This window comes from Leucoraja erinacea, chromosome 35 (genome assembly GCF_028641065.1).
Source record: "Leucoraja erinacea ecotype New England chromosome 35, Leri_hhj_1, whole genome shotgun sequence".
Classification (NCBI taxonomy): domain Eukaryota; kingdom Metazoa; phylum Chordata; class Chondrichthyes; order Rajiformes; family Rajidae; genus Leucoraja; species Leucoraja erinaceus.
In genome coordinates this window covers 9,178,182-9,200,540 of record NC_073411.1, presented here as the reverse complement: position 1 = coordinate 9,200,540, position 22,359 = coordinate 9,178,182, and the positions used below count along the sequence as shown (strand labels likewise).

Here is a 22,359-nt window from a genome sequence, read left to right as displayed (position 1 = left end):
ACCCCAAAAGGCAGCTGCAAATTTGACTTGCCAAAAATATCACATGAACTGGAGCAGCATGGTGGCGCAGCTGTAGAGTTGCTGCCTTACAGCACCAGAGGTTCAGGTTCAATCCTGACCACAGGTGCTGTCTGCACAAAGTTTGTACATTCTTCCTGTGACCCCGCGCGGTCCGGTTTCCTCCCACTTTCCAAAGACGTGAAGGTTTGTAGGCCGTAAATTGTCACGCAACATATAAGATTGTTAAGGGTTTGGACACGCTAGAGGCAGGAAACATGGTCCCGATGTTGGGGGAGTCCAGAACCAGGGGCCACAGTTTAAGAATAAGGAGTAAGCCATTTAGAACGGAGGCGAGGAAACACTTTTTCTCACAGAGAGTGGTGAGTCTGTGGAATTCTCTGCCTCAGACGGCAGTGGAGGCGGGTTCTGTGGATACTTTCAAGAGAGAGCTAGATATGGCTCTTAAAAATAGCAGAGTCAGGGGAGAAGGCAGGAACGGGGTACTGATTGGGGATGATCAGCCATAATCACATTGAATGGCGGTGCTGGCTCGAAGGGCCGAATGGTCTACTCCTGCACCCATTGTCTATTGTCTATTGGTCGGTGCGGACTCGGTGGGCCGAAGGGAAGGTCTCCACGCTGTGTCTCTAAATGAAACTAATAGTCCCCCTTCTCATTGCCAGGCAACCAGCATTCTGAAGGAGCAGAGATGAAAAATCACAAGAGGAAGTTGAGTCCTGGAGAAGACAATGATGTCAACTTGCCCAAGCAGCCGAGGACGACACAGAGCGCCAGCGCCAGGCTGGGAAACGGCCACACGCGGTTTCCACAGGGCACAGAACGACAGGGAAGGAAGGAAGCTGCCATGTCTGGGCACAAAGAAGGCAAGGGAATGGAGGAGATGGGACGAGGCGCTCAAGATGGAAGTTGCCAGTCCAAGCCTTCGCCCCATGAAGACCAGTTTGGGCGAAATTTGGACAACCCAACAAAGCATTATCATAATGGCAAAGGGGAATCAAAATCAAGTCCCTCCAGTTACGAGAAGGGATTGGTTCAGGCTTCTCCTTCAAGCGATGGCAAGGCAACCCACCATAAAATCCCAACACCGTTCCGGGATCATCTGGAGGACCTCGGCAGGTCCCCGCTGCTGTTCCCCGTTCATTCCGTTACTAAGTCAAGCAGTGGGAGCTGGAGGGACGGCAGTCGACTGTATCCCGGGAAAGAAGGCCAAAAGATGGACATCCAGAAAGGCCCATTGCCATCACCAGTTGATTACCAGGGCTCGCAGGATGCAAAGTTCAAATCGAAAGAATGGTCGGGCCGTTCGGATAGCAATGATCTTCCCGCACATAAGGAGGGCCACGCCGCTGATGCACTTTGTCCCGACAACAGCCAGAAGTTCTGCTTTCAACACCCTTCACCCAAAGCCAACAACGCTGATGCATCAAAGAAGACTTTGGTGTTGAACAAGAGGGCTCCATCTCCTTTGTACAATGGGTCTGGGGTTCTGGAGGCAGCCTGGCACCCCTTCTACTCTGCACCCACGTCCGGCGAAATTTCAGGACCTCAACTAGTTTCCTACGTGACCAAGGGTGCAGGATCAAGCACTTACTCTCACTTGCACGCCCACTTCCCCCACTTCCTCAGTGGCAGCTTACCCATTGGGCACCAGTCCTCTCTCTCATCTCTGCTGGCCCTCAACCCCCAGCTGGACATGGCATACAGCACCAGTCTTGGACCGCTAGCCTCCGCCTACAGTTGCTACCATCCAAAGCATCTCCAAGCATCCAACCAGGCCCAACTATCGGCAGCCTACGGCCATCTCAACTTCCACCCTGCAATGTGGCAGAATGTGAACATAGACATGCACTCAGGGTCACGGTTGGTTGCTGCTCCTCAGGGTTATGTGAATGGGGAACCCACTTATAACATGGTTAGTCATAATACTTGCACAGTCTGACCATTGAGCTTGCATTTTAAACATGTTTAACTTAAATTAATAGAGCAGAGTAGTACCGGGTGGTACAGCGGTAGAGTTGCTGCCTTGTTTCCGATTATGGGTCCAGTCTGTATGGAGTTTGTACGCTGACTGTGAGTGTTTTCTCTGGTTTCCTCCCACACTTCAAAGACGTGCTGCATTGTACGCTTCAAAGAGATCACCCCCTCATTCTTTTAAACTCCCAACGAGTACAGGCCCAGTGCCGTCAATCGCTCATCATAAATTAACCCACTCATTCCTGGGATTATTCTTGTAGACCTCCTCTGAACCCTCCCCAGAGCCAGCACATCCTTCCTCAGATACGGTGCCCAAAACTGCTCGCAATATTCCAAATGTGGCCTGACCAGCGCCTTATGGAGCGTCAGCGTTGCCTCCCTGTTTTTGTATACAAGCTCCCTCGAAATAAATGCTAGCAATGCTAGAGTAGAGGCATTCAGTGGCGGACTGGGTCTAAAAATATTGGTTGCCCGGAGACAAAGGGGCCCACTTGCCATCGGGCAAACTGACACCCTGGCCAGTCCGCCACTGGAGGCATTTAATGTGAAGCTAGAGGAGGCAGAAGGGATGAGAAGGGCGTTGATAGGGTTACAGTATGTCGAAAATGAGAGGAGATGGGAGCCAATGAGTCGTTAGCCTGGAAAGTTGGGCTGAATAGTTTGTATGTTCTGCAGATTGTTATTTAGCGTAAGGCAGTAAATGGCAGCAGGGGGTCGGTGCTTTGGAAGAGACTCTGGGGTACCTTCCCAAATCTATTATTGGTGACCTGCCTGCTGCCTTTTATTTTCCCCCGCAAAGCTAACATGCATTAACCTTCTGTGTTGAACAGGGCTATCCCAACCCATGGTCTTTCCACCAGTCTCATAAAAATGTTGCCAATGACCAGGCAGAACTGGGTCAGTATTCCAGCATCACCAACGCCAAGGAGCTTGCGGGAGCAAAAGCAAATTCCACTTATGTTTACAACGGGTACGTATGTATGTATGTATGTATGTATGATTTAGTTGAAGGAACCGCCATTGCATTAACTCCGCCCAGCTTCTACACTGCCTTCACTCTTCCCCTCATGGGGTGTGGAGTCAATGAAATGGTTTGGGCAATGGCCAACACTTAAGAGCTTTCAGTGATTGGGTTGGGTGCCAAGCCAACTGGACAGCTAATTAAACCCTCTAATTAATGCTCCTTGCTATTGAGCATCTGTTAAACTGGGGACTGAACTGACTTGTGCAAGCTTTGTCTAGTACTGCGCATCATAGCTCGCCACTGTGTAACCATCCCGACTCTTCTTCCCTCCTAGAGATATCAACGGCGCCAGGATGTACGGGGATTTTTTGCACCCCTTCCCGCACGGCCTGGGGAAAGTCGAGGTGCAAAATGTCTCGTGTTCTAAAGTCGGCCTGCACCCCGTACCGGAGGGGCAGCTGTACAAAGAGGTGGCCTTCAAACAGGACCTGGAATCTGATGGGCCGGCTGAGGCGCACAACGGTAGACGGGACGACGCAAGCATCACGGCGGAGGTGAGGGACGGGAAGCCGCTCTCGCTGGTCTTGAGGAACGAGCCGAAGACCAAACCCGGAGAACCGCCTCTGGTGCCTCCAAATCTCAGGCCAGCGTCTCGTAGCAAAGAATCTCCCACTCCTTCATCTTCTTCGGGTTTCACGTTGCTGGCTCACTCTCCTCCCGACTTCCCCAGGAAGATGGTGCCCACCACCCATCACCAGCAGGTCATCGTTGACGAGAACCATAGGGGCCTAACGTTGGAGGCGACGTCAGTGAATGGCGGCATCAGCCTCCAACATTCTCCCTATCATAGACCACCAAGAGACGCTGGGGCGAAGGTGAAAGATCACTACCACATCCAATACCAAGCACCGCGCCCGTCGCTTCTGGTTAATTCATTGGAGGACAAAAATCCCCTTCGAGACCTGAGCCACGGACACTTTGAGCAGAGGAATGATGCGCCTAAGGTCTCGGCCTCGCCTCTCCCGCTTGTAACATCCACGGAGGCACGCCATCCCAGCCAACTCCCCTTAAAAATGCCGGTGTCCAAGTCTCCTGACGCGGCGAAAATTCTAACACTGATCCCAAGGGATATTGCAAGCAAGGATTTCACTGGCAATCCCAAACACGGGAAACCGGAGGCTGAGAAAGCGAATCGCGTTCCGGGGATTCACAGCAAGGTTCCTGTTCATTATCAAATTCCTTCTACGCCCTGCCTCCCAGCGTGTGGGAAGCAAATTATCACGGCACCGCCGGGGGAGCTGGGTGGGAGGATGAGGCAGGTCACATACTCCACGACGGCTTGTACCGACAACAGGCATCAGGAGAAAGACGGCAATCCTTACAATAAAGAACATTGCTCCAACTCGCCAAACTTCCCGCCCAGTGCTCAGGGGTTGGCTCAGTATGGTTATAACTTGTCTCCCTTGAAAGGTACAGTAAACGGCAAAAGTGTCTTGCAGGAAACTGGCGCCGCCGACGATTTCTACACGCCCAAAAAGTACAAGGCGGCCAGGACGGCTACTCCTTGTGCCATGAAACCGGCCAGCGACTGCCAGACGTTGGTGAGGGACATGCAGGCCAGCAGTGTGAGTAGGGACACGACTTCGCCCAAAGTGCCCTTGGCTAACTGCTCCCCGGTGAAGCCGGCATCCGTCCCCGATGCGGTGAACGCAAGTCCGTCGTTGCAGTCCAGCCCACCCGGTCAGCACACCAAGCTCAAGAAGGCTTGGCTCACGCGCCATTCCGAGCAGGACACCTCGAGGGAGCGGCAGGAGAGCCGGGTTGGTGGGGCGGCTCCGGGGCTGGCGGTCTCCCGAGGGCAAGGGGCGGCGCCGGTGACCACGATCGGCGGCCCTGAGCAGCCCGACGGGAGCCAGGGGGGCCCAGCGGCCAAGAGAAGCAGCGAGGGCGAGGGCGAGGGCGTGCGCGGCAACCCGGCCGAGGGTCGACACTGGCTCAGGGCCAGGCGGGAGGCCAAGCTCGCCAAGGCAGCCCAAGACTCCGGGGAAGATGCGGAGAAAAACAACAGCAGCAGCAAGGCAAGGGACGAGGAAGACCTGAAAGCAGCCAAAAAAAATGAGAAAGAAAATACCAGCAGAAGGAACGGTAAGATGCATCTCCTTTTTACATCATAGATTAGTGTTGGTGAAAATTCAACCTGTGCTCCAGATTCCACACCAAGCCACACCCTGCCCACCCCCTCCCTCTTCTTCCCTCTCCCATCAGACAAATTATTCCCATCCTAGTTTAAGGCAAAGATCCTATAACGAGCAAGAAAATCCATTCGACGAAAAAGACCTAGTACGGTCATGGGCAGATCCATGGGTAATTTTAGGCCCCATTTCCGTAACCGGCTTCCGTCTCCGCACCAAAGATCCCGTAGCGGAGCAAAGATACTAGTGCGGAGACGGAAGCCGGTTACGGAAACATCCTCGTAAAAATATTTGGTTATTTGGTAAAAAATCTTCTCTTTTTCAGAATTTTTAATTTATTAACACAAACTGTTCCCCCCGCAATGTTGATTACACTGAGAGTCGGGTCGTCAGGTCTGGTTACGGAGATGGATGAAAAAAAGGCCCACCTCAGAAAACGTGGGGTTATTGCTATTAGAAACATAGAAACATAGAAAATAGGTGCAGGAGGAGGCCATTTGGCCCTTCGAGCCAGCACCGCCATTCATTGTGATCATGGCTGATTGTCCCCAATCAATAACCCGTGCCTGCCTTCTCCCCACATCCCTTTATTCCACTAGCCCCTAGAGCTCTATCTAACTCTCCCTTAAATCCATCGAGTGATTTGGCCTCCACTGCCCCCTGTGGCAGGGAATTCCACAAATTCACAACTCTCCAGGTGAAAACGTTTTTCCTCACCTCAGTCTTAAATGGCCTCCCCTTTATTCTAAGACTGTGGCCCCTGGTTCTGGACTCGCCCAACATTGGGAACAATTTTCCTGCATCTAGCTTGTCCAGTCCTTTTATAATTTTATATGTTTCTATAAGTTCACCCCTCATCCTTCTAAACTCTAGTGAATACAAGCCTAGTCTTTTCAATCTTTCCTCATATGACAGTCCCGCCATCCCATGGATCAATCTCGTGAACCGACGCTGTTGACGTCTCCATGGTGACCAACCTCCTCTTGGGTTTTCCCCGTAGGTCGATTGGAGGCGCCAGGCCACAAGGAGCAGCCGAAACCAACGCTTCCCAAGAGTTTGGGGGAATCCTTTCTCCAGGACGTCCCGTGCACTGAGCTCTTCACGAACATCCCCCGCTGCAGAGACTGCTGGCCGAGTCGCAGCCGTAAGGGACCAGAGTCACCTCCCCTCTCCTGCTCTTGCAGATTCATGCATCTTCGCAGGTATGTCTCAAAGTCAAAGTCAATTTTATTTGTCGCATGCACATCACGTGCAGTGAAATGAATTTGCCAGCAGCGATACACCTAAAAAGAACACACAATACCCAATAAAATTTAACACAAACATTCTTCACTGTGGTGGAAGGCAACAAAGTTCAGCGAGTCCTCAATATTCAAGAGAGTTTATTGTCATGGGTCCCAGATAGGACAATGAAATTCTTGCTTTGCTTCAGCACAACAGAATATAAGTAGGCATGAATACAGAACAGATCAGTGTGTCCATATACCTTATATAAATATTTACACACATGAATAAATATAACAGATCAAGTGCAAATAAACAGATAATGGGTTATTAATGTTCAGAGTTCCCCAGTGTTCCTCCACCTTTGTTGGGGAACACTGGGAACTGAGCAGGAACTTCCTCGAGCATGAAGGAGAGTTCCAGTGACCTCATAGGACCTCCTCGGACCACGTGTCAACCATGCTGTGAGTTTGAGTTGAGGGCAAACTCTTCTAAACTCGCAGTTTAGGTCTCCGCAGTGGGACAGCCCCTTTACCTTGCACTAAATGTTATTCCCTTAATCATGAATCTATACACTGTAAATGGCTCGATTGTAATCATGTACTGTCCTTCCGCTGACTGGATAGCACGCAACAAAAACATTTCACAGTACCTTGGTACGCATTACAATAAACTGTAATTGTAAGCTTGCATTCATGTAGCAGAGTGTCACAGTGTGGAAACAAACTGAAGATAGACACAAAAATCAGGAGTAACACAGCGGGACAGGCAGCATCTCTGGAGAGAAGGAATGGGTCGAGAACCTTCTTCAGACTGAAACATCACCCATTCCTTTTCTCCAGAGATGCTGCCTGTCCCGCTGAGTTACTCCAGCCTTGTCTATCCATCTTACATTCAAATGTAGTCTTTTCATCTCTGGCTGTTTTCCATGGATCTCTCTATCAAAAGGTTCCCTCTCCTGTATCAACCTATTAGTTGCCAAGCTTTGTCCTGCCCGTCTTCCATTCTCTCCCCCCCTACCCTCCAAAAAATCAGTCTGAAGCAGAGTCCCGACTCGAAACATCCATAATCTCCAGAGATGTTGCCTGACCTATCTCCAGAGAGGCTCCCTGGATGGGACTCTAATCCCTGTAGTGCAGGAGGATGAGGGTGATCTTATAGAGATGTGTAACATCATGGGATTGTCTACACCCGCTGGAGGTGGTAGTTGAGGTGGGACCTTCTCAACATTTAAGAAGCGATTAGGAACTTACATGGATAGGGCAGATTTAGAGGGATCTCGGGCAAAAGCAAGAATGTGTGACGAGTGTAGGTGGGCCATCTTGGCCAGTGTGGGCAAGTTGGGCCGAAGGGCCTGCTTCAACGCCGTATTGCTCTCTGACCTGCTGCGTTACTCCAGAACATGGTGCTTTTTTTTTTTGTCAGCCATCATCTGCAGTTCATTGTTTAAACATCACACTGATGACAGATTTCAAACCAAGGAGTTATCCATGCACGTTGAAGTCAGAGTGGAGTTTCTTGTCGTATGTATACGTAAAGGTGAGATGCAGGAGCAATACAAATCTCACTCTCCCCTGTTCTACCGCTCGCAGGCTGTCTGTTGGCCGTAACGGTGGTCTGAAGGTTGAAGGCTTCTCCACGGAGGAGCAGATCAATGAAGAGATGCCGCTGGAGTCGCCGACCGGTGCCGCGGACACTGGCCTGGACCGCGACACTTCAGCCTACATCCTGGGGCATGTTGGTGACCTTTTCTGTGGCCTGGTGCTGTCTGAGCAAGGACTGCTGGAGAGGATCAGCAAGAGCTACGACGGTACGTACGTCTCCAAATTTTTGGGCCAAATGTGAGGAAGGACCTTATTGCCACAGAGGGAGTGCCGGTGGATGGGATGTCAGGACTGTCTTATGAGAAAGGGATAGACTTGGTTTATACTCTCTAGAATTTAGAAGAGAGAGGGGATCTTATAGAAAACTTACAAAATTCTTAAGGGGTTGGACAGGCTAGATGCAGGAAGATTGTTCCCGATGTTAGGGAAGTCCACAAGGGGTCACAGCTTAAGGATAAGGGGGAAATCCTTTAAAACCGAGATGAGAAGAACTTTTTTCACACAGTGAGTGGTGAATCTGTGGAACTCTCTGCCACAGAGGGTAGTTGAGGCCAGTTCATTGGCTATATTTAAGAGGGGGTTAGATGTGGCCCTTGTGGCTAAGGGGATCAGGGGGTATGGAGAGAAGGCAGGTACGGGATACTGAGTTGGATGATCAGCCATGATCATATTGAATGGCGGTGCAGGCTCGAAGGGCCGAATGGCCTACTCCTGCACCTAATATCTATGTTTCTATGTTTTTATGTCCGATTCTGGGACAGTCGCAAGTCACGGTCAAGTTGCCAGTTGCACGCATGGCAATGTGCCAAATCTCACCTCTCTGCAGAGGCGGCATATCCCAGTGGAATGTGCCGACATCACGCCATATGCCTGGCACAAGGGGCAGAGAAATGTGGTCGCAGCCCAGACCATCGCACACATCAACCTCCCTCCCATTGACTCCACTTACACCACACGCTGCCTCGGCAAGGCCAGCAGCATAATCAAGGACCAGTCGCACCTTGGCCACTCCCTCTTCTCCCATCAGGTATAGAAGTGTGAAAACGCACACCTCCAGATTCAGGGACAGCTTCTTCCCGGCTGTCAGTCTCTCAAAGTCCACTGTTATCTACCTTACTTACACTTGTTTTGTGGAGGCCAATTCACTGGATGTTTTCATGAGAGAGTTAGATTTAGCTCTTAGGGCTAAAGGAATCGAGGGATATGTGGTGAAAGCAGGAACAAGGTACTGATTTTGGATGATCAGCCATGATCATATTGAATGGCGGTGCTGGTTCGAAGGGCCGAATGGCCTATTCCCGCATCTATTTTTCCATGTTTCTGTAATTGTTTAAAGATTTGTCCTGTTTGACACAAAAAGCTGGAATAGCTCAGCGGGTCCGACGGAGAAAAGGAATAGGTGATATTTCGGGTCGAGGCCCTTCGGTCTGCAGAAGGGTCTCGACCTGAAACGTCACCCATTCCCTCTCTCCAGGGATGCCGCCTGACCCGCTGATTTACTCCAGCTATTTGTCTGTCTGCGGTTTAAACCAGAAATTGCAGTTCCTTCCTACACATACTTAGCTGTCACTTAATATACACAATAGATAACAGCTGGCCCAGCATCAGTGGTAGCTGGATAACTATCATTGACTCTCTCCCTGTATTTACCAGTATTGTTTCTCCTCTGGGTTGCTATGGTTAAACATCTCCCACAGTGCCACTGATCGGTTCTGCAATCAGCTGCTGGAAGTGACTCAAGTGGTGCACTAACAACGGAGACACCGTTAGAAATGGTTGTTGGTATGTCCAACTTTTTTGTTTTCAATCAACAGGGGCCATTGCTTGCAAGGCAGCAAACGGAGAGAAGGAAGAGAGGTGTGACTGTTGTCATTCTGTGGTCTTCAACCTGCACTGGGTCTGCCTGTGGTGCGGGTTCTTTGTCTGCATGGAGTGTTACAGCATGAAGCAGAAAAAATGCACAAGGAACGAGAAAGGTAACTCAGTGTTTGTCTGTGTGTGTCAGCGTGTGTGTGTGCGCGCGCGCTCGTGTGTGTGTGTGTGTGCGAGGATGTGAGTTTGTGCGTGCGCACACGTGAGTTTGTGCGTGCTCGTGTGTGCGTGTGCGCACGTGTGTTTGTGTGGGTGTGTGCGCACGAGAGTTTGTGTGCGTGTGTGCGCTCGCATGTGTGAGCTCGCGTGTTGGTGTGTGTGTGCATGTGTAGTTGCACACTCGCTCCGTGTGTGTGTGCCCGTGTTTGTATGTGAATACACGCTTGTGTGCGTGATTGCGTGTGTGTGTGTGTGTGTGCACGTGTAGTTGCACACTCGCTCCGTGTGTGTGTGTGCCCGTGTTTGTATGTGAATACGCGCTTGTGTGTGTGATTGCGTGTGTGTGTGTGTGTGCTTGCGTGGGTTTGTGTGCCCGCGTGAGTGTGTGAGTACACACGTGTGTGTGTGTGTGTCGTAATGGGGGAGCAGTGGGCAGCATTATGATATACACTGACTGGCCATGACTCAATGCTGACACACGCATCACTGAAGTCAGGAGGTGACGGCTTTGTGTTTCAGTCTGCTGATCCCTCGCATATAACACTCCACTGCAGTATTGCTGCATAATAGCAATTGGCACCTTTCACTAACCTGAGGTCTCAACTGGTCTATCGGGTGCCTCTAAGTGACCCCATGTCAAGTTGCTGAATTCAAGTAAAGGAGCTCTTTGGTTTTCCTAGCATCACTAAAAAGTATTATCTAATCATATTATCTCTTTGCTGTTGGTCATGGAATCATACTGCACGGACCCAGGCCCTTCGGCCCAACTTGTCCATGTCGATCTAGATTGCTGACTGTGTTTCCTACATTATAACAATGACCAGACATCAAACATAATACTAACACATAAAACATAAACTACCAAGCACTTGAGACATCGTAGTGTGAGAGGCACTATGAAAATGCAGATCTCTTATCCAAGGGTAATTAAACAGGAATGAAAGGTCTGATTGACAAAGCTGGGCCTCCTGCAGTGTTACTCCACATGCTGCCTCAGCAATAATCAAGGACCAGTCGCACCCCGGTCACTCCCTCTTCTCCCCTCTCCCATCTGGCAAAAGATATAGGAGTGTGAAAACGCACACCTCCAGACTCAGGGATAGTTTCTTCCCAGCTGTTATCAGGCAACTGAATCATCCTACCGCAAGCAGAGAGCAGTGCCGAACTACTATCTACCTCTTTTATGACCCTCGGAATCTCCCTGATCGGACTTTGCTGCCGTGGGTTTTCTCCGGGTGCTCTGGTTTCCTCCCACACTCCAAAGGCGTGCAGGTCTGTAGGACAATTGGCTTTGGTAATAATTATAAATTGTTAAATAGGACAATGCTAGTGTACGGGGTGACCGCTGGTCGGCACGGACTTGGTGAGCTGAAGGGTCGGTATCCACACTCAAACCAAAATCTAAAAGGCAACCCGACCCGAAACATCACCTATATACTTTTTCTCCAGAGATGCTGCTTGACCCGCTGAGTTACTCCTGCACTCTGTGTCTATCTTTGGTATAAACCAGCATCTGCAGTTCTTTGGTTATACAGTGTTCTGGGCACAGGCTGAGGTGGCATTTTTCGACACCTATGAGCCTTTGATATATCCACCGCCCCCCACCGCCCTCTCTGTTGCTGCTTTGACAATATGTTCTATTTTCCGTCTGATTGAACCAGCTTTGAGCTTCCCCTTGTCCTGGGTTACCCCTGGGGTGGTGGCTTTGAAAAGCCTGGAGCTGGTGAACGCTTCACCACCGCTGTGTTGTGGAAACAGCACGCACCGCTGAACACACAAAGAGGGCTGAATGAATGAATTGCTGCATTAATCATTGATGTCCTTCATGGAAGTAAATCCACAGCTGGTATCTGCTCCAGGCCTAAGTGACCCGCCATAACGTGATCGATTCTTAATGGGCCATTAGGGATGACCATTAAATGCTGGCCACGGCTCGTGAGCAAATAATGAAAAGGTTTTAAATTTCCAAATTTTATCTTCAGTGCAGTTCAGTTTATCGTCACTTGTGCGGAGGCAGCGTGAAACGCTTTTGTTGCACGCAATACATGAGTACAATCGAGCCATTCACAGCGTGCTGATACATGATAAGGGAATAACGCTTAGTGCAAGATAAAGCCAATAAAGTCTGATCAAAGATAGCTCGATAGTAGTTCAGCACTGCTCACTGGGTGCGGTAAGATGGTTCCATTCAGTTGGCACCAAACCCCTGGCAGATGCCGGACGATGGGTATCAGAGTGACCTGTCCTCCACCTTGGCCACACACTCATCTCACCCCTGGGAAGAAGGAACTGTAACGTCCAGGTTCAGGAACAGCTTCTTCCCTACACCCATTAAACACTACAACCTCCAAATAAGCTCCGAACTACATAGACATGGGTTTTGTCTTTTTGTACAGTTATTGTTTGTTTGATTTTGTGTGTGTGTGTATTATATACATGTATGTATGTATGTGCATATGTGTGTGTGTACATATATAAAACATTGTAAATAGGTGCCAAAGTAGGCCATTAGTCCCTTTGAGCCAGCACCTCTATTCAGTGTGATCATGGTTGATCATCCAAAATAAGTACCCCGTTCCTGCTTTTTCCCCTGATATATATGTGTATATAGTTAGGATGTGTAGGAAAGAACTGCAGATGCTGGTTTAAATCGAAGGCAGACACAAAATGCTGGAGTAACTCAGCGGGACAGACAGCATGTCCAGAGAGAAGGAATGGGTGACGTTTACACATATATAGTTACGTGTCTATATACGCACACTGAACCTTATCTCTTGTTTATTATATTGTTCACAGAGTACTATACTTACATATTCTGTTGTGCTGCAGCAATTAAGAATTTCATTATTCTGTCGGGGACATATGATAATAACACACTGTTGGCTTGACTTAGTGTAACATGATTTTAAGACAGTAACCGTCCACAAACCTGTCACCCTGCCTGAGCATGAAGTGACAACATGATGTCATTAACGATACAGGCACGAAGGTTTTGGGGGAACTGTCTGAGAAAATATTGTTCTGTCGGCTGACCTGCAACAGGATGTCCTCCATGTTTGCCAGATTTCTGACGTGATTACTATTTCCTTTCAGAGAGGGGTGAAGATTTCACAACCTGGCTGAAATGTGCTAAGGGACACAACCATGACGTGAAGAGCCTGCAGCCAACACAGCTGGTTCCTAACACCGGTAAGAGCTGAAGAACTAAACTAAACTAAGCTAAACTATGGTAGACGCAAAATGCTGGAGTAACTCAGCGGGACAGGCAGCATCTCTGAAGAGAAGGAATGGGTGACTTTGGTTCGAGACCCTTCTTCAGACTGAAGGAGGGTCTCGACCCAAAACGTCACCCACAAACTCTCAGGGAATTCACAGAAGCACGGATACCTGCCAAACGCTGGGACCTAATCGGGAAGGCTCAGAAAATACTGGTGGTAGACACAAAATGCTGGAGTAATTCAGCGGGACTGGTGCCGTCTGTACGGAGTTTGTATTTTCTCCCCGTGACTGCGTGGGTTTTCTCCGGGTACTCAGGTTTCCTCCCACACTCCGAAGACGTGCAGGTTTGTAGGTTAATTGGCTTCTGTAAATTGCCCCCGGTGTGTAGGATGGAACTAGTGCACGGGTGATTGTTGGTCGGCGCGGACTCGGTCGGGCAAAGGGCCGGTTTGCACGCTGTAACTCTGAACTGAACTAAAAAAAAACTCGAGAAAGTTACAGAGATAGGTTGAATAAGTTAGGTCTTTATTCTCTGGAGCGCAGAAGGTTAAGGGGGGACCTGATAGAGGTCTTTAAAATGATGAGAGGGATAGACAGAGTTGATGTGGACAAGCTTTTCCCTTTGAGAATAGGGAAGATTCAAACAAGAGGACATGACTTCAGAATTAAGGTGCAGAAGTTTAGGGGTAATATGAGGGGGAACTTCTTTACGCAGAGAGTGGTGGCGGTGTGGAATGAGCTCCCAGTGGAAGTGGTGGAGGCAGGTTCATTGGTATCATTTAAAAATAAATTGGATAGGCATATGGATGAGAAGGGAATGGAGGGTTATGGTACGAGTGCAGGCAGGTGGGACTAAGGGGAAAAAAAAATTTGCTCGGCATGGACTTGTAGGGCCGAGATGGCCTGTTTCCGTGCTGTAATTGTTATATGGTTATATGGTTAAAGGGCTCGCACCTTCATGAAGTGAGAGATGCCTCGACTGACCTTTCTTTGCTTCTATTTTGTCCCCCAGCACTGGTCAGCCTGTGTGAAAAGATGCACAGAGGCAAGAAGAGACTGGGCATCAAATCAAATTGCACTTGTGTCGACGGAGATAAGAACCGGGCTCTCAAAGCAGCTGCGGCAGCTGTGGTGAACAAGAGTGTGAAGGTAGCTGCTGACTTCAAACCGATAATTCAAAAGAGTCGAGTGTTTTATCGTCATGTGTCCCAAACAGAACAGTGGCATTCTCACTTGCAGCGACACAACAGAATATGTAACATATGTAATCTGTAATATATATATATATACACACGCACATGCACACACACTCGCGCATGCGAATGCACACACGCGCGCGCGCGCACACACACGCGCGCGCGCACACATGCGCATGCGAACGCACACATGTGCACACACACGTGTACACACACAGTTGTTTTTCTGACATTGGCCATTACGTTTTTGCACAGACCGCTAACATTTTGTTCTGCGCTCCTTATTCGCAGTTACAGACCGAGGCCAAAGTGGAAGGGGCAAACTCGGTGACATCTGGAGAGAAGCCTGCCGCGACGAGATCAACATCTGAGCACAGCCAAGGGTCCAACATCAACCACTCCTGTTCCCAGTCACCCCTGCACTGGTTGGCAGAGCTGGCCACACGCAAGGCAAAGGAAGAAGCAAACGGTGAGGAAACAGAAGGAACAACCAAGACTCAAGGGCCTGAACTACAGGGAGAGGTTGAGCAGGCTGGGACTCTATTCCTTGGAGCGCCGGAGGATAAGGGATGATCTTATAGAGGTGTATAAAATCATGACAGGAATAGATCGGATAAACGCACAGACTCCCTTGCCCAGAGTTGGGGAATCGAGGACCAGTGAACATAGGTTTAAGGTGAAGGGGAAAAGATTGAATAGGAATCTGTGGGGTAACTTTTTCACACAAAGGGTGGTGGGTGTATGGAACAAGCTGCCAGAGGAGGTAGTTGAGGCTGGGACTATCGTAACGTTTAATAAACATTTAGACGGGTACATGGATAGGACAGGTTTGGAGGGATATGGGCCAAACGCAGGCTGGCGGGACTGGTGTAGCTGGGACATGTTGGCCGGTGTGGGCAAGTTGGGCTGAAGGGCCTGTTTCCATGCTGACCACCAGTGTGTCGCGTGTGGATGTCACCTGGCAGTGTGAATGTTGGGTTGCAATCTCATGTGGTGCTGGCCCACAAACTATATATGATCCAGTGTGTAGGAAAGAACTGCAGTTGCTGGTTTAAATCGAAGGTAGACACAAAATGCTGGAGTTACTCAGCAGGACAGGCAGCATCTCTGGAGAGAAGGAATGGGCGACGTTTCGGGTCAAGACCCTTCTTCAGACAGACCTAGTTTAGTCTAGTCTAGCATAGTTTAGCTTAATTTAGTTCATTTTTATGTTTAGCCTTTTGTCGCATCTACCAAGGTATAGTAAAAAGCTTTTGTTGCATGCTAACCATTCAGCGGAAAGACAACACCCCTTGCCTAATGGGGAAGGGTAGGAGGAAGTGACTAGAGTGAGTGTCTGGTAGTTGAATTAAAAAAACAAAACAGGTTTGAACTATTTAAAGCTGAAACATTTAATCTGATTTGATATAAATGTGGTAGTTCTGGATTTTGGAACATTAAAAAAACGAGGACCAACAATAGCCTTGCTGCCTGGTGAGCCCGCTGCAGTGTGTGTTAATTTAAGACCAGGTAACCACAGGAAGATGACCTGTGGCTGGCCCCTGTCACGCAAGGACTCTTTATACAAAGGCCTTTATACAGTGAGTGTTTCTTCTAAGGATGCACAGCTAATAATATTATTTAGATGTGTAGGAAGGATCTGGTTCAAATCGGACAGACACAAAATGCTGGACAGGCAGCATCTCCGGGGAGAAGAAATGGGAGAAGTAAATAGCTAGATGCTGTTCTAGTACCTTGATGGACCGAATGACAGAATTAGCTGCTCCTGTAACTTATGAATTAGTCATGGCATCATGCAGCATGGAAACAGGCCCTTCAGTCCCACTAGCCCATGCCAACCCACATGCCCCATCTACACTAGACCTACTTGCCTGCATTTAGTCACTATGCCACTAAATATTTCCTATCCGTGTACCTGTCCAAATGTCTCTTTTCTTGGGAGTATGTGAGACTGGGAGTATCTGGGAATGTTTGGGAATGTCTAGAACCTGGGGTAAATTTCACCAACCCAGGGGGTAAATTTGTTGATTCAGGATTTGTGCATATTATTTCTCATTGACTGACTGTGTTTGGTTATGATATACCGGTATCTATTCATCATTAGTTGTTCATAAATAAGTGAAGTAACATTGTTATGTGGTATTAAAGTTGCCAGGGGTAAACGGGACACAAAAGGTTGGCAACCTCTGCTCTGGAATGAGCTGGGGTGGATATATTTGCTGGGAGCTCAATTGATTGAATCCTCTTCACCTCTGGCCACAGAAGCAGAAGATGTGCAGTGCCACAGGCCCAGAAGTACATCGTCCAGGAGCCCCGTGGACCAGGAATCGAGGACAACCGAGCACGGCTCAACCCTGTGTGACCTGCTGACCACCACGGCGGGAAAACTGCGCATGGGATCCACGGATGCTGGCATTGCCTTTGCTCCGGTCTACACAACACTAAACAGCGTAAGCACGGGTCTTTACTTTGTAGATACAGCGCGGAAACAGGCCCCCTCGCCCATCGAGTCTGCGCCGACCAGCGATCCCCACAACACCAACACTACCATACACACACTAGTGAGAATTTTACATTTATATACATTCGTTCAGAGGCAACTAACCTACACACCTGCACGTCTTTGGAGTGGGGAGGAAACCTTTTGCTCCGGTCTACACAACACTAAACAGCGTAAGCACGGGTCTTTACTTTGTAGATACAGCGCGGAAACAGGCCCCCTCGCCCATCGAGTCTGCGCCGACCAGCGATCCCCACAACACCAACACTACCATACACACACTAGTGAGAATTTTACATTTATATACATTCGTACAGAGGCAACTAACCTACACACCTGCACGTCTTTGGAGTGTGGGAGGAAACCGAAAATCTCGGCGTAAACCCACGGTGGGGGGGGGACACACACACACACGTACAAACTCTGCACAGACAGCACCCATAGTCAGGATCGAACCCGGGTCTCTGGCGCTGTAAGGCAGCAACTCTACTCCTCCACCAAAAACATGGAAACATAGAAAATAGGTGCAGGAGTAGGCCATTCGAGCCTATTCAATATGATCATGGCTGATCATCCAACTCAGTATCCTGTACCTGCCTTCTCTCCATACCCCCGATCCCTTTAGCCACAAGGGCCACATCTAACTCCCTCTTAAATATAGCCAATGAACTGGCCTCAAGTACCTTCTGTGGCAGAGAGTTCCAGAGATTCACCACTCTCTGCGTGAAAAAAGTTCTTCTCATCTCGGTTTTGAAGGATTTCCCCTTTATCCTTAAACTGTGACCCCTTGTCCTGGACTTCCCCAACATCGGGAACAATCTTCCTGCACTAAAACATACATTTAAATCACACGCACAAACAAACAACAAAATTAAGAAGGGACAGACACAGACTGTTGGCGAGGCAGACATTTGATGGTCCTGGCAACATCCTCGTTCTAAAAGTTTCTAAAATGTGGTTGCTCTTTCTGACACGACAGTGCAGCATGGCATCACGGAGCATGCCCAGCATCCTGGACGACATTATCGCTTCAGTTGTGGAGAAGAAGATTCCGATCACCAAGCCACAGAGGCAGCGTCCAGAGTGCCAGCTGGAGAGACCGTCTCTGGAGAGAGAATCCAACCCCTTCCCCATGCAAAGTGAAGAACTCAACTCCACACTTCATTACTCCTGGCTTGCCAAGGGCTGTTTCCCATGGATACAAGATCCTTCCGACAAGAACAACTGGAGATTCTTCCGGGAATACTGGGCGAAAGGGCTGGTGAGAAATGCCTCATTTAACCTGTGTAGTTTATTGCCACGTGTACCGAGGTACAGTGAAAAGCTTTTTGTTGCGTGCTATCCAGTCTATTCGATCTATCCTTCCCTCTCAACCCCATTCTCCTGCCACCTCCCTTTGGCACCTTAATCATGAACCTGCCAGTCTCTGCTTTAGAACTACCCAATGACTTAACCCCCAGCACCGTGTGTGGCAATGAATTCCACAGAAGCACCGCCCTCTGGCTAAAGAAATTCTCCCTCATCTCATTTACCATTACGTCCTCCTATTCTGAGGCCGTGCCCTGGGTCCTGGACTCTCCCACTAGTGGAAACATCCTCTCCGCATCCAAGCCTTGTGGGGAGGAACCTGGACAATAGATAGAAACAGAGAAAACTAGGTGCTGGAGTAGGCTATTCAGCCCATTGAGCCAGCACCGCCATTACATATGATCATGGCTGATCATCCAGAATCAGTACCCCGTTCCTGCTTTCTCCCCATATCCATTGATTCTGTTAGCCCTAAGAGCTAAATCTAACTCTCTCTTGAAAACATCCAGTGAAATGGCCTCCATTCCTTCTCTCCAGAGATGCTGCCTGTCCCGCTGAGTTACTCCAGCATTTTGTTTCTACCTTCTGAATTTCACTGTACATGTGACAATATTGTACCATTGTCCTCTGCCTCGCATCCCCTCCTGCATTGAGGAAGGGAGAGGAACCTGGTCACGTCAAAGCTGGGAGGGTCGTGACCCTCAGGAAGCTCACCGGGAAGGCTGGCTCCATCCTGGGGGGTGTAGTTGGATTAACGGGAGGTTGGTCTTGGAGGGGAGGATGCTCCTCAAACTGCGGAGCATCCTGGACAATACAGCTCACCCCCTCCATGACACACTGGTCAACCTGAGGAGCACCTTGAGCAACAGACTGGTTCCACCAAGATGCAGCACAGAACGCCACAGGAGATCCTTCTTCCCTGTGGCCCTGTGGCTATCAAACTGCACAACTCCTTCCCCTTCTGTTGTGGGGTAGACAGACTCTCCCCTCCCCCTCCCTCTCAATCTTTGCACATCCCCAATCCTTTCCGCTTGTCGCTTTAATTTCATGTTTCGTGCATCTTGTGTTGTTCTGACTGTTGGCTGATTGATTCCCCTCCTGGGGATGAATGAAGAACTATCGTATCGCCTCGTCCCGGCTGTGTGCTGACTGCGGTGTTTTTCGTTCTGAAGCCGGTGCTGGTGTCGGGAGTGCTGGTGGCGACAGACAGTAACTCGTGGGGGCCGGAGTGCTTGCGGCAGGACCTGGGCGAGCAGAGTGTCAGCTTGGTCAATTGCCGGGACCAGTCGGTGCTCACCAGAGCCAGGAGCAAGGAGTTCTGGGAGGGATTCAAGACCAACAGCTCCAGTGAGTAGCTCAACGTCGCCCTCCACTTTAGTTCCGTCCGAGTACAGTGGTTCGATCCTCACCTCGGCTGCTCACTGCGTGGAGTTTGCACCTCCTCCCGCTGGTTTCCTCCGGGTGCTCCCGTGTCCCACAGCACCACCACGCGCACGTAGGTGTAGGTTTTGTAGGTTTAGTTTACTTTAGTTTCCACATACAGTGCTGAAACGAGGAAACACTTTTTCTCACAGAGAGTGGTGAGTCTGTGGAATTCTCTGCCTCAGAGGGGAGTGGAGGCAGGTTCTCTGGATACTTTCAAGAGAGAGCTAGATAGGGCTCTTAAAAATAGCGCAGTCAGGGGATATGGGGAGAAGGCAGGAATGGGGTACTGATTGGGGATGATCAGCCATGATCGCATTGAATGGCGGTGCTGGCTCGAAGGACCAAATAGACCTATTGTCTATCGTCTATTGAAACAGGCCCTTCGACCCACCGAGTTTGCGTCAACCAGAGATCCCATCACATTAGCACTATCCTACACACACACTAGGGACAGTTTTATTTTATTATTATACCAAGGCACTTAATCTGCAAACTTGTACGCCTTTGGTGTGTGGGAGGAAGCTGAAGATCTCGGCGAAAACCCACGCAGGTCACGGGGAGAAGGTGCAAACTCCATACAGACAAGCACCCGTAGTCAGGATTGAACCCAGGTCTCTGATGTTGTAAGGCAGCAGCTCTACCCGCTGCGCCACCGAGTTAATCGGCCCCTCTAAAGGGCAAGCCCCACTTTCACGACCTAATTCACGACCTCTGACTTGTACTCGCAGCATGGTCGTAGCAGGCCGTGCTACTCGTGGCATCAAGTAGGTTGGGGCGTTTTTTCTAGCCTGATGAAAAATGTCCAAGAGTAAAAAAGGGCGTGAATTAGGTCATGAAAGTGGGACAGGCCCTTAATTTGTTTCCAGCCTGTCGGGATCAATGCAATGCAAAAATGGGATGACGTGGGTTAAACATGTTTCCATGTGGTATCTCTATGAAAATTAAGCTGCACCAATATACATTGCATGGTCACGGAGAGATACACTTAATCCATTATTCAATGTGCATCCTCCACCTCACTCATGGATATCTTATCTACACAAACTCCCTGAAGCTGTAACCCTCTGTTAAATTCATGACTACTTCTTACTCCTGGGCCTCAATGAATTTTTTTTTTTAAAGCAAAAGGTAAATGCAGCAGATGTTGAAACTGTGAAGTGCGATCAGAAAATGTTGGAATTACTGACGAAAAGCCACTGGCATAAAAAAAATGTTTCCCTCTTTCCACTAAAGCGAGCTGCCAAACAGTCCCAGCATTTTCTGCCAGACCTAACGATCGTTTCGCTGGACACCGTCGCTCAGTCCACCTGATCTCCCGGTTGCTGTACGCCTTTAACTCCCCTTCCCATTCCCACACTGACCTTTCTGTCCTGGGCCTCCTCCATTGTCAGAGTGAAGCCACATGCAACTGGAGGAACAGCACCTCTTATTTCCCTTGGGCAGCTAACACACCAGCAGTGTGACTAATGATTTCTCTAACTTCAAGTGACCCTTGCATCCCGTGTCTCTTTGTCCCTCCCCCACCCTAGTTATTGTACTAGTTTCACTGTCATCCTGATGAGTTTCGTTGTGTGTGACTCATTTTCACCTAGCTCACAGCAAACAACCGACTTTTTCCTGGTTACGTTTTTGCATATCTTTCATTTCTTTACTCCATATCACCATCTATATCTCTCGTTCCTTTCTCCCCTGACTCTCAGTCTGAAGAAGGGTCTCAACCCAAAACGTCGCCCAATCCTTCTATCCAGAGATGCTGCCTGTCCCGCTGAGTTACTCCAGCATTTTGTTTAATTTAGTTTTTGGAGATACAGCGCAGAAACGGGTGTTGTACAGGGTCTTGGTGAGACCACACCTGGAGTATTGCGTACAGTTTTGGTCTCCAAATCTGAGGAAGGACATTATTGCCATAGAGGGAGTGCAGAGACGGTTCACCAGACTGATTCCTGGGATGTCAGGACTGTCTTATGAAGAAAGACTGGATAGACTTGGTTTATACTCTCTAGAATTTAGGAGATTGAGAGGGGATCTTATAGAAACTTACAAAATTCTTAAGGGGTTGGACAGGCTAGATGCAGGAAGATTGTTCCCGATGTTAGGGAAGTCCAGGACAAGGGGTCACACAGCTTAAGGATAAAGGGGGAAATCCTTTAAAACCGAGATGAGAAGAACTTTTTTCACACAGTGAGTGGTGAATCTCTGGAACTCTCTGCCACAGAGGGTAGTTGAGGCCAGTTCATTGGCTATATTTAAGAGGGAGTTAGATGTGGCCCTTGTGGCTAAGGGGATCAGGGGGTATGGAGAGAAGGCAGGTACGGGATACTGAGTTGGATGATCAGCCATGATCATATTGAATGGCGGTGCAGGCTCGAAGGCCGAATGGCCTACTCCTGCACCTAATTTCTATGTTTCTATGTTTCGACCCTCCGAGTCCGCACTGACCAGCGATCCCCACACGTTAACACAAGCCCACACACACTAGGGACAATTTACACTTATACCAAGTGTACAAACCCAAGCCAATTAACCTACAAACCTGTACGTCTTTGGAATGTGGGAGGAAATCGAAAATCTTGGAGAAAACCCACGCAGGTCACGAGGAAAACGTACAAACTCCGTACAGACAGCACCCGTAGTTGGGATCGAACCCGGGTCTCCAGCGCTGCAAGCACTGTAATGCCCCTGTCCCACTTAGGAAATCTGA

At 49.2% G+C, this 22,359-nt stretch overlaps 1 protein-coding gene across 3 annotated transcripts in view; it reads left to right on the top strand.

Moving 5' to 3' along the window:
* LOC129713301 (probable JmjC domain-containing histone demethylation protein 2C) overlaps nucleotides 1-22,359 on the top strand; it is an 81,408-nt gene that overhangs the window by 48,548 nt on the left and 10,501 nt on the right. For all 3 annotated transcript variants that reach the window (XM_055662259.1, XM_055662258.1, XM_055662260.1), the window contains 12 exons: nucleotides 684-1,933; nucleotides 2,826-2,965; nucleotides 3,294-5,104; nucleotides 6,152-6,353; nucleotides 7,968-8,185; nucleotides 9,794-9,955; nucleotides 13,104-13,199; nucleotides 14,242-14,378; nucleotides 14,717-14,894; nucleotides 16,688-16,875; nucleotides 17,905-18,186; nucleotides 19,406-19,580. In XM_055662259.1, the coding sequence (XP_055518234.1) occupies nucleotides 684-1,933; nucleotides 2,826-2,965; nucleotides 3,294-5,104; nucleotides 6,152-6,353; nucleotides 7,968-8,185; nucleotides 9,794-9,955; nucleotides 13,104-13,199; nucleotides 14,242-14,378; nucleotides 14,717-14,894; nucleotides 16,688-16,875; nucleotides 17,905-18,186; nucleotides 19,406-19,580 (4,839 nt within the window). The remainder of the gene's footprint in view (nucleotides 1-683; nucleotides 1,934-2,825; nucleotides 2,966-3,293; nucleotides 5,105-6,151; nucleotides 6,354-7,967; nucleotides 8,186-9,793; nucleotides 9,956-13,103; nucleotides 13,200-14,241; nucleotides 14,379-14,716; nucleotides 14,895-16,687; nucleotides 16,876-17,904; nucleotides 18,187-19,405; nucleotides 19,581-22,359) is intronic.